General features: G+C 40.8%; 1 protein-coding gene and 1 long non-coding RNA gene across 2 annotated transcripts in view; both read left to right on the top strand.

The window, feature by feature from the left end:
• Window positions 1-12663, top strand: part of LOC128015245 (uncharacterized) — a 28575-nt gene that overhangs the window by 6408 nt on the left and 9504 nt on the right. The window lies entirely within an intron of this gene.
• On the top strand, window positions 1510-2853 carry LOC128015147 (uncharacterized). Its single transcript, XM_052598829.1, has 2 exons — window positions 1510-2304; window positions 2533-2853. The coding sequence occupies exons 1-2, from the start codon at window positions 1696-1698 to the stop codon at window positions 2740-2742; spliced, it is 819 nt and encodes a 272-aa protein (XP_052454789.1). The 5' UTR covers window positions 1510-1695; the 3' UTR covers window positions 2743-2853.

The raw sequence follows: 12663 nt of genomic DNA on the forward strand, positions 1-12663 counted from the left end.
CTAACGAACTCGCCAGCAGTCTTCCAAGCTCTAGTTAATGACGTGTTGCGAGACATGGTCGATCTGTTCATATATGTTTACCTGGATGACATATTGATTTTTTCTTCGTCTCTCCAGGAACACATGCAACACGTACGACGAGTGCTTCTGCGGTTGCTAGAGAATGGATTGTTTGTCAAGGCGGAGAAATGCGTTTTTCATGCACAGTCTGTTTCTTTTCTAGGACACATCATTTCGACTGAGGGTGTTCGCATGGATCCTGAGAAGGTTAAGGCTGTGGTAGATTGGCCATCCCCAGAGTCTCGCAAGGCCCTGCAGAGATTTCTGGGGTTCGCCAATTTTTACCGGCGTTTCATTCGCAATTTCAGCCAACTAGCCGCGCCTCTGACCGCTTTGACCTCCCCTAGTTTGACGTTCAGGTGGTCAAACGCAGCCGAGGCTGCGTTTGCCAAACTGAAAAGCTGCTTTGTTTCAGCTCCCATTCTCGTCACCCCTGATCGCTCACGTCAATTCATAGTGGAGGTCGACGCGTCAGAGGTGGGGGTAGGAGCAGTGTTGTCCCAGCGCGCATCCTCAGACGGAAAGGTGCATCCTTGCGCGTATTATTCTCACCGTTTATCTCCTGCGGAAGTTAATTATGACATTGGCAATCGAGAGTTGTTGGCAGTCAAACTTGCACTGGAAGAATGGCGTCACTGGCTTGAAGGGTCGGGTGTACCTTTCATTGTATGGACGGACCATAAGAATCTCGAATACATTAGAACCGCCAAAAGACTTAACTCCAGGCAGGCTCGGTGGGCATTGTTTTTCGGTCGTTTCGATTTTACACTTTCTTACCGGCCGGGTTCCAAAAACATCAAACCCGATGCTTTATCCCGTCTTTTTGAGCGTTCCGATCGTACTGCTACTCCCGAGCCCATTTTACCGGGGACCATCATTATCTCCGCGCTCAGATGGGAGGTCGAATCGAAGGTTTTGACTGCCTTAGAAGGGGTAACGCCCCCGGCTCGTTGCCCACCGAACCGATTGTTTGTGCCGGAGGGGTTACGGTCAGACGTTCTCCAGTGGGGTCATTGTTCCAGTGTTGCTTGTCACCCAGGGGTTAGTAGAACTAGGTTTCTAGTCAAGCAACGATTTTGGTGGCCTGGTATGGCTCGTGACGTCCACGACTTCGTCTTGGCTTGTTCAGTTTGCGCTATTGGTAAGACTTCCAATCGACCTCCAGATGGGTTACTCTTACCGCTGTCTGTCCCTTCGAGACCCTGGTCCCACATTTCGCTAGATTTCATTACCGCCCTCCCGCCCTCTAAGGGCAATACGGTGATTTTAACCGTAGTGGACCGGTTCTCGAAGGAGACTCATTTCATTCCCTTGCCCAAATTACCATCAGCCAAAGAAACAGCGGTAGCTGTCATTGACCACGTCTTCCGTATACATGGCCTTCCGACAGACGTGGTTTCTGACAGGGGTCCCCAATTTGTGTCCAAATTTTGGCGAGAATTCTGTAAATTGTTAGGAGCGACTGTTAGTCTTTCTTCCAGGTTCCATCCCCAGAGCAATGGTCAAACCGAGCGAGCCAATCAGGATGTCGAAAGGGTTTTGCGATGTTTGGCTTCCAATAATCCTTCGTCCTGGTGTCAGCAACTCTCAATTGTGGAGTACGCACACAATTCTTTGCCAGTGTCATCTACGGGCATGTCTCCATTTAAGTGTAGTTTAGGGTACCAACCACCTAATTTTGTCAGTACGGAATCCGAGGTTTCGGTCCCCTCCGCACACGCACTAGTCCAGAGGTGTCACCGCACCTGGACCAGAGCTCGCAGAGCTCTGCTCCAGGCTAGGTCGCGCACCAAGGCTAAGGCCGATCGCCACCGGTCGAAGCCTCCCCGTTACGTCGTCGGTCAAAGAGTGTGGCTTTCAACCCAGAATATTCCTATGCGTTCAGTTTCGAATAAGCTTGCTCCCAAATTTATTGGCCCGTTTTCTGTTACCAAAATCATTAATCCGGTAACAGTGCGTCTTAGCCTTCCTCCGGCGTACAGGAGGGTTCATCCCGTGTTCCATGTATCCAAAATTAAACCGGTGATTTTTTCCCGTCTTAACCCGCCTGCCCCGGTTCCCCCCCCGCCTCGTATCGTTAATGGGGAAACCACGTATTTGGTTAATCGTATTCTGGACTCTAGACGGAGGGGACGCGGATTTCAGTACTTGGTGGATTGGGAAGGTTACGGTCCGGAGGAGAGAAGGTGGGTTCCTGCTCGGGACATACTGGATCATCGCCTTATAGATGATTACAATCTACAGGTAAGGCAGGCTGGGAACGTCAGGTGACGTCCTAGGGGAGGGGGTACTGTCACGGTAGGAAATCCATTGTTTCCTCCGTGTCATGTTTTGTGTTTGTATTTGTACTCTCGTAGTCTCCATGTGCTCGTTTGGTTAATTGTTGTCACCTGTATGTTGATTGTCTCGCTCCAGCTGATCCTCATCTCCACTCAGCTATAAATACTCACCCATCTCTCTGTCTGTTGTCAGATCCTCATTCATGTTTCAGCCATACAGTTGGATTACCGTCTCCCGTGTTCGTGTTCTGGATTATGTTCGTGTTGTCGTCTTCGTGTGAGTGTTCCGGTCTGTTCCTGGTTTCATCCATTGACCGTCTTCACCTTCACCACCGACTTCACCATCCAGCACTTTTCACGCCACCGTAGACCTTCTATCACCATTGCCTACATTCTGGACTAGTTTTCAATAAACCATTTCTGATTGCCTGCATTTGCTTCCTCCTCTCTTACGAGCCGTGACATTATATAGGCTAATAAAAGCATGGTAAATTTTTGTAAGGGAAAAACATGACTCGTGTACAATATTAGGATTTTTCTATAAATATATTGTAGTATTGTAGAGTATTGTATTGTAAAGTACAGTTTTGTTCAATCTTGAGTATTAAGATGGATAACGGGGCAAAATAATGAGACTGAAGAGAAAAATGGAAGTGAAGGTGCTGTTCAGGAGAGAACTTTTAATTATTTGACATGTCCCCATATTAAAGATTTAAACCTTTTTTATGTCAGGTCCATACAAAAAATAGTATTGTCCATGAATTTGTTTGTATGAGTTTGAATTTTCCATTCTGATTTTTTTTCCCAGTCTGCCCCTCCTGTAAATTAATGGCAAAGACATGCAGTTTCATTTACTACACATAGGCCTACTGAAGCTCGCAGTGTTTTCAACCTCTGCCGTCTCAATATATGAGTACACGAGCACATACACATAATTTCTAGAACTGCTCTGTCACTTCATGCATTTTACTTATTTTGAGAAAACTATCATCATATCATATATAAAGAGACAGCAGTTTAAAAAAAAAAACACACCAATGTTTCAGGAGTTTATTAAACAGCATATGACACATGCTTATTAGATAACTGTATTTGAGTTGATATATATGCTTTTATTTATTATAATGTTCACAAATTTAGAAAAGTAATCAAAAAGTACTCAAAAGTAATTAGTTACATTACTTTAATAAAGTAATTGAAAAAGTTACACTACTATTACATTTTAAACAGGGTAACTTGTAATCTGTAACCTATTACATTTCCAAAGTAACCTTCCCAACACTGGCAAGTGCATATATTGTGGGATTAAGTAAGTAGATGAATTTTATATGGGAAGTAAGAATGTATATGGGAAGTATTTTGTACAAAATAATGTTTTTATTACTAGAAATGTCAGCCAGTACCAGAGATCTTAAGTATATGCACCTGCTTAAGTTGACCAACAGGCTGCATTATTAGCATGCATCACAACTACACCTGACCTCATTTATTAGACCAGATGTGGGGTATTAGACCCCACATTGATCTAAAATGGGGGACTGAAGGAGTGGATGCCGAGTTGCCATATCATTCATACTGATATTAATTATATTATTACATGATTTCTTGTTTGACTATTAATCAAGTTATGGCAAGAGTGAAATGTGTAACCTTATGTGGGCTGTATTTCTTAACCTCAAGATTAATGTCCACATATTATGTGTGTGTTTCCAACCGTAATGATAAGACATTCGCCAGTGCTGGAAAGCCTTGAATTTTAGATAAGTCCTCTGTGTATGCGTGTTAGTATCTGTCTGTACAGGGAGAAGCTCAGACAGTCCCAGGACAAATGATAAACTGCCAGTGTCCAGCATATCAGTATATAAATCATATCAAAATATATATTTCAGTGTTCCTGTAGCTCAACTGGTAGAGCACTGCGCTAGCAAGCAAGCAAGCGCAAGGTTGGGGGTTCGATTCCCCGGGAACACATGATATGTAAAAATTGATAGCCTGAATGCACTGTAAGTCGCTTTGGATAAAAGCGTCTGCTAAATGCATAAATTTAATTTAATTTAAATTTAATATCAGATATACGTCTTTGGAGAGTTTATCTAGGTTTTGGAACAATCAGAATTTTGTTGACTTATGTATTGACGCAATTAGTATCCTCTGTCAGGGTATAACTGTGGTTGATTTTGAGTTGTACGGGAGCGGCCTGCGAACTCCTTTGAGAGTGTTGAAGCTGACTTCTGCTGATGAAATTGCAAACTATTTTCTTCAAGTAAAATTATTATTATTAATTGAACTCATCTCTGAGTCCTGGTCTTCATTGCGACATATCTGGTCCTTGGGTTTTAACTGTAAATTCCCCTACAGGTGAATATGAAATTTAGCAAGAAGTCATAATAGGTTAATAATAAAATATTAAATAATTTTGTCTTTTTGAATATTAAAGAAGCCAAACAGTACATCCTTAAAAAGCCGAGAGAAACCTTGCAGCACACTGCGATTGATAACACATAGAAAATTCAATCCAAAATAGATGTGTATGTGGACAATCCCAAAAGATCCACAAAAAGAAAAGTTTGTATCCATGTCTGATTTAAACCTTTTCAAAAACATTTTAGCTGGGTAAAATCTGTGTAATAATTTGAATGAGATTTCTCTAACCTTGTTAGTTATTATATATATTCAGAAGACAGAGTCCATTCTTTTTTTCCAATCAATATGATCAGTCGTATTCCTCCAATAAGACACCACATGGAGTTGATACAAGCTCCTTTTGAAAAAGCGATCTAATCTTATAGTTACGTGATGAAGGATGTGACAAAAAGTATAGTTTTCTTACTGGCATTTCAAATGGGTCTAAATATAAAGATAAAGTGCTTGATGATCTGAACTGGTTTCGTCTGGTCAGAGGAGAACTGGCTCCCCAACTGAGCCTGGTTTCTCCTAAGGTTTTTTTCTCCATTCTGTCACCGATGGAGTTTTGGTTCCTTGCCGCTGTCGCCTCTGGCTTGCTTAGTTGGGGTCATCTACAGCGATATCGTTGACTTGATTGAAAATAAATGCACAGACACTATTTAACTGAACAGAGATGACATCACTGAATTCAATGATGAACTGCCTTTAACTATCATTTTGAATTATTGACACTGTTTTCCTAATGAATGTTGTTCAGTTACTTTGACGCAATGTATTTTTTTTAAAGCACTATATAAATAAAGTGTGACGGTGGGTTTTGGGAAAAACACAAGGTGAGGGCAGGATCCAATTGCAAGTATGGGTTTTATTTACAGAAGGGAAAAAATACAAAATAAACAGTCATGAGAGACAAACCAAACAAAAGAGGGAACCGGATGAAACGGATAGGAAACTCAGAGGAACAAGAAGGTTACGGGAAAACTCGGGAGACGAGCACAACTCACACATAGGGTAAGGACTCCATACAGATGACAGAGAAAGACAGCTATACATAGGGAGACTAATGACAGAGGATTGTCAGCACCTGTGCGATTCTAATTGGAGTGCAATTACTGTGATGACAAACCAGACTAGAGGAATTAAAGTGCCTATGGTGAAGTGCCTAAGGAGAAGTGAGCTCACTAGGGAACACCCAGGAAAACAGAGACTGACAGTGTGACATAAAGGTGACTTGACTTGACTTGATCTAATGAGTCCCTTAAAAGCATAACAGCTCCTTTAGGAATAGCGTCCATGACAACGGGAAATTCTTTTGGAGTTACTGGAAAATTACATTTACATAAGAATTCTTTGTAACCTAAAATAAGACCTTCTGAGTTATTTGGGAAACAACTAAAAAACTTTCTCAAACCAGTTAATAAAAAGCAAAGATTTTCTCTTATATAAAATGTCTTGATTGTTTCAAATGAAATACCATTGAGGGGTGCTTAAAAACTAATGACCATGCAAGTAATGCATGATTATGAAAGTTAGATAAATTGTAAGGATTTCTAGCAATATTATAATTACAGATTAATAGGAAAGGGAGACCACCTCATTTGGAAAAGTAGTATAATTGGGGATAAAATTTCAGATTGAGTTTGGATTACACAAAAACTGTCTAATCCAATTAATAAAGTGTTGTTCAAAGCAGAAAAATCAAGGAAATTAAACCCACAATAATCACATGTGTTCATTAATAAATACTCTTTATTACCTTTGTTACAACATTCAGTGTATAGAAAATAACCATCATGCCAGAAATTCACACATTTATAAACTGTAAGAAGTAAAAAGATACAATTTGAGACCAGAAATGCAGTAACTGTAAGAGTAAATATTAATTATAATAATGATGATAATGATGATGACTATGCACCCGTTTGTAAGGAAGCTTGTAAATTAATTTCTCTATCCAACGCTGTCACATCACTTGACAAAAGAACGAACAATAGATTAAAGCTTTTTATACAGTCTTTTTATTATTATTATTATTATAAACAATATCCTGATCCTGGAGAACCATGTTCTGCAGAGTTCAGCTTCAAACAGTTTGCTACATTGCTACTGATCCTGAAGACCTTGCTTAGCTTAGGTGTGTTTATTTGGGGTAGCTAAACTTTGCAGGACACTGACCCACCAGGAGCAGTACTGAGAGCCCTGACAGTTATACAGCAATGTGAGTCAGAGGAGTCTGAAGATCTGAGCTTATAATAATGTTCAAATATGTTTGCTTTCTCAATTTTCAACCTTACAGGCAACACCTTACACCCAGATGAAGTAAGCCTTTTAAATAAGGGTTTGAGTTTTGTCCCTAGTAAACCTGCTGATTCCTTTGTCACCAAAATAGAACTGTTCAAATTTTTTCGCAATCTGAGACTGAAAACCTATTACAAGGACACTACAACTACCTCTTCTCAGATTTACAACAAACAGGAACGAGGTAAATTTAAACCTACAAGTACTTGTTGCCCTCCCATCTTTAACCCCTCATTGGATACTTTCTGTAGACTTGTTGAACGTGATGTTGAGCAGGTTTTTAGCAATCCTCATCCTCACAATGGCATGAATAATTTGACACTTTCTGAAAGACAGCCCCTTGGCAAAGTCATCAGCTATTAGATGAAGCAGGAGGGGGAGGAGGAGGACAAAGACGTGAGGAAAATGTTTTAAAAAGCATGCAACAGTTAGATAAATTGTTAATTTTGATATGGCAGTATGACATTTTAGCAGTGGAGATATTAGCAAAGAAGGAAGATAGGAGTGACTGATACACATTAAGGTCATTATTATTTTTGGATTTGCGCCACACCCTTTCAGCAGCTCTAAGCTTATAATGGTGTTCGCATAGAACATCAAATAACCAAGGGGCAAAAGGGGTGTACAGGCTGGCCTGGAAGACAAGGAGCAAATGGTGTCTAAACAAGATGTAAGAGTGGAGCAGAAAGTATCAGTAGCACTGTTAGCATCAAAATATGCTAACAGTTTAGGGGAAGGAAGTGAAGATGAAACCATTGCAGATAGCCGGGAGGGTGAGAGTGAGCATAGGTTACGTCAAAAGATAACATGTGGAGGGGTAAGTGATGTGTCAGGGACCATGTTGAGGTTAAGAGTGAGAAGGAAGTGATCCGACATGTGCAGTGGAGTAACCAGTACATGATCAGTAGAGCAGTGTTGTGTATAAATAAGGTCAAGTTGGTTGTATGATTTGTGAGTAGCAGGTCTTGACACTCGGTTGAGATCAAAAGAGGCAAGCAGAGTGTGGAAATCAGTATACAGAGGTTTATCTAGTTGGATGTTGAAATCTCCAAGCATAACTAGGGGAGTACCATCCTCAGGAAAGTTTGAAAGCAGTACACCTAATTCATCCAAAAAGTTACCTAGTGGTCCTGGGAGTCGATAGACAACTACAAAATGTATTTTAACAGGGTAAGTAACAGTAACTGAATGAGACTCAAAGGAGCTGTTGATACCCAAAGATGATATCAAAGATGATAAAAGATTAAATGTCCAATCATTAGAGATGAGCAGACCAGTACCTCCACCTCTTCCAGTCAAACGGGGTGAGAAGTGGGAAAATGGGAAATTATTGGAGAGTGCTGCAGGTGTAGCAGTGTCCTCCGGTGTTACAGTTGAACAGTCCACAATTCGTTAAATAAAGTCTGCGCATCCTTAATAAAAGACATGTGGACTGTTCGACTGTAACACCGGTTGACTGCAATGACAGAGCTTTGAATAGCCAGGACAATTTTTAATATAACTGCGACTGGATTAGTCTGAAAGAAGAAAGTCATATACAGTTTTGTTCAAAATAATAGCAGTACAATGTGACTAACCAGAATAATCAAGGTTTTTAGTATATTTTTTATTGCTACGTGGCAAACAAGTTACCAGTAGGTTCAGTAGATTCTCAGAAAACAAACAAGACCCAGCATTCATGATATGCACGCTCTTAAGGCTGTGCAATTGGGCAATTAGTTGAAAGGGGTGTGTTCAAAAAAATAGCAGTGTCTACCTTTGACTGTACAAACTCAAAACTATTTTGTACAAACATTTTTTTTTTCTGGGATTTAGCAATCCTGTGAATCACTAAACTAATATTTAGTTGTACGACCACAGTTTTTTAAAACTGCTTGACATCTGTGTGGCATGGAGTCAACCAACTTGTGGCACCTCTCAGCTGTTATTCCACTCCATGATTCTTTAACAACATTCCACAATTAATTCACATTTCTTGGTTTTGCTTCAGAAACAGCATTTTTGATATCACCCCACAAGTTCTCAATTGGATTAAGGTCTGGAGATTGGGCTGGCCACTCCATAACATTAATTTTGTTGGTTTGGAACCAAGACTTTGCCCGTTTACTAGTGTGTTTTGGGTCATTGTCTTGTTGAAACAACCATTTCAAGGGCATGTCCTCTTCAGCATAGGGCAACATGACCTCTTCAAGTATTTTAACATATGCAAACTGATCCATGATCCCTGGTATGCGATAAATAGGCCCAACACCATAGTAGGAGAAACATGCCCATATCATGATGCTTGCACCTCCATGCTTCACTGTCTTCACTGTGTACTGTGGCTTGAATTCAGAGTTTGGGGGTCGTCTCACAAACTGCCTGTGGCCCTTGGACCCAAAAAGAACAATTTTACTCTCATCAGTCCACAAAATGTTCCTCCATTTCTCTTTAGGCCAGTTGATGTGTTCTTTGGCAAATTGTAACCTCTTCTGCACATGCCTTTTTTTTAACAGAGGGACTTTGCGGGGGATTCTTGAAAATAGATTAGCTTCACACAGACGTCTTCTAACTGTCACAGTACTTACAGGTAACTCCAGACTGTCTTTGATCATCCTGGAGGTGATCATTGGCTGAGCCTTTGCCATTCTGGTTATTCTTCTATCCATTTTGATGGTTGTCTTCCGTTTTCTTCCACGTCTCTCTGGTTTTGCTCTCCATTTTAAGGCATTGGAGATCATTTTAGCTGAACAGCCTATCATTTTTTGCACCTCTTTATAGGTTTTCCCCTCTCTAATCAACTTTTTAATCAAAGTACGCTGTTCTTCTGAACAATGTCTTGAACGACCCATTTCCTCAGCTTTCAAATGCATGTTCAACAAGTGTTGGCTTCATCCTTAAATAGGGGCCACCTGATTCACACCTGTTTCTTCACAAAATTGATGACCTCAGTGATTGAATGCCACACTGCTATTTTTTTGAACACATCCCTTTCAACTAATTCAACTAATTGCCCAATTGCACAGCCTTAAGAGCGTGCATATCATGAATGCTGGGTCTCATTTGTTTTCTGAGAATCTACTGAACCTACTGGTAACTTGTTTGCCACGTAGCAATAAAAAAATATACGAAAAACCTTGATTATTCTGGTTAGTCACATTGTACTGCTATTATTTTGAACAATACTGTACATCTAGAATGCTTTGAGGGTAAATAAAACACAGGCTAATTTTCATTTTTGGGTGAGCTTACCCTTTATTCTAAAATGACAAAATGTATTGCAGAGCATTTTACATGGATATGGTGTAGCAAAATGACTGTAGGCTATCCAGGCTAATAACAGTATAGCTTACATGGCTTGACATTAACATCTGCCAACCCGCCAAAAGTGGGTGGATTTTGCACATAGCGGGTAACACAGTGGGCCCTATCTTGCACCCAGCGCAATTGACTTTTTTCACCGACGGATGTGTCATTCCTATTTTGCACCCGCTCAAAGCGCACTTTTCCCTCCACAGAAGCACGTCGCTAAACTAGTGAATGAACTTGCGCTCCCTGGGCGGTTCAGCGCAAAAAAGGAGGCGTGTTCTGACGCAAACAATCCCTGGTGCTATTTTGCTGTTCCATTAAACAATTGCGCCACTGACCAGAAAAAACCTAGTCTAAAGTCAGTGGCGCGTTGCGCGTTGTTCATTATGCTATTTTAGGGGGGCATGCTTGACCATAATCTATAGCGTGCACAACACTTCGCATACACTTTGCTCATGTAATCTACACAGATGCAACAGTTATTTTTGCAAATCATAAATTGTTACACTAAAAAAATATTAACACATGAGATGATGGAAATCATGACGCTATTTTGGGTGGGTTTCTCCCATCCCCATACAACACAACTTCTCTGTCTTTCACTGCTATTACAAGAACATCAGTCTCCTCGGCTGTGAACCGCTCCTGGCGTGCGCCTGGTAAATACGCCATAATAATATCAATCCATAATGGAACTTGCGCACCTGCTTTTAGAGGGAATGTTGGATGACGCTCTGATTGGTTTATTTCACGTTACGCCCAAACCACACCTATGAATAATGAAGCTACTTCAGACCAACCCATTTTAGATTTGCGCCTGGCGCAAGAGCCATTTATCCGGCCGGGAAAATAGCAACAGCGCCGAGACCCGCCCACAAAGTTACTTGCGCTTCGCGCTTTGACACTTGCGTTTCAGATCGTTAAAAAAGGGCCCAATGACTCCAACTAGCCACTTTGGCGGGTTGAATAATTGTAGTGTTTTAAAAGGCATCTGAAATAAGCCATATTGCAGTGTGACACTACGACACTACAACTCCCATGTGTATTACATGCACACTAGTGATACACGGGTCTGGGTTTTTTCTAACCCGCGGGTCCCACTTTTAGGACATTATTTGGCCCAACCTGCAAATAAAGTAAAATTTCCTTACCCACCCCAACCTGACCCGCAGGTAATGAGGTGGCCTATTATAATTTAGCTATCAAACTGCCCAACTGTTTCACTTCAACACCGCATTTCACACATGCGTGCACAAATGAGGATTTGCGCATGTAGCTGGTGAAGTCTCTATCCACAAACAGACGTACATTGTCTGCAGATATAAGGTATTTCATTGCACTTTAACAAGTAATCTGAATGGCCTATATATATGTGCAATATTTTAAACGAGCCCTCACTAACTGAGTTTAATGCCAGAGTTATCTTAGAATGCATCTTATTCTTGTTTCTGTGGTGGTGCGTCAGTCTCGTCTTACCTGTTTTGAATAGCCTACTTTATATTTAACATGTTCGTTTATGTCAAATATTAGTGTTAAACTGTTGGACTTCAAATGAAATCTACTAGTGATTTCCACCATTGACTGATTTTGCAGAACATTTAGACTGATAACTTCCATGCGCAGATGTGGCAGATTTGTCACAGGACGCACGATATGACAGTTGCGTCTGACTATATATAAACTAGCTAGTTAGCTGTTTTAAATACAGTATTTTTATATGTAGCATTAGTTTATCAGTATGTTTGAATGTATTTTTTTCGATTATTGGCAATTCCATAGGCTATCTCCCGGGCACCTGCGCGGTTTAAAACACCAAATAGTTATGCTATGACAAGAACAAAGAGTCTCTCTCTTGCTTCACCCATGCACGATAATATCGTGTATCGTGGATCTGATCTGATTTGAAAAATTACCATATTGCCCAACACTACAACATATATGGATTTTTTTTTTAATGACCCGCCCCAACACGCCCCGCAAATAAAGTGACAATTTATTTACCCACCCCAACCTGACCCGCGGGTAATGAGACGACCCTCGCATCACTAATTCACACAGTGTTGCCTTGCACTTGCGCGCTAGTAACAGAAACGAAGAGAATGCTGCCCTGCTGGAGTTACGTCGTTGGATGCCGGTGGAGCTATGTGGCGACATATAAAAGCTGTAACAAAACCCAGTGAGCAGACAACAAACAAGAGAAAACCTTACGATGAAACCAAAAAGGAAGAAGAGACAAAGGAAAACAAAAGACTTTTCAACGAAAAGTGGAAGTCAGGTCGAGAATGGCTGGTGTATGATATGAGAGTGTATTCACAACAACAAAAATGTGGCT

This window comes from Carassius gibelio, chromosome A1, assembly GCF_023724105.1.
Source record: "Carassius gibelio isolate Cgi1373 ecotype wild population from Czech Republic chromosome A1, carGib1.2-hapl.c, whole genome shotgun sequence".
In the NCBI taxonomy this organism is placed as follows: Eukaryota; Metazoa; Chordata; class Actinopteri; order Cypriniformes; family Cyprinidae; genus Carassius; species Carassius gibelio.

Coding starts and splice junctions, on each gene's coding strand:
- LOC128015147 (XM_052598829.1), top strand. CDS start 1,696: ATGTCTCCATTTAAGTGTAGTTTAGGGTACCAACCACCTAATTTTGTC. Junction 2,305..2,532: donor TAGATGATTACAATCTACAG/GTAAGGCAGGCT, acceptor GTCTGTTGTCAG/ATCCTCATTCATGTTTCAGC.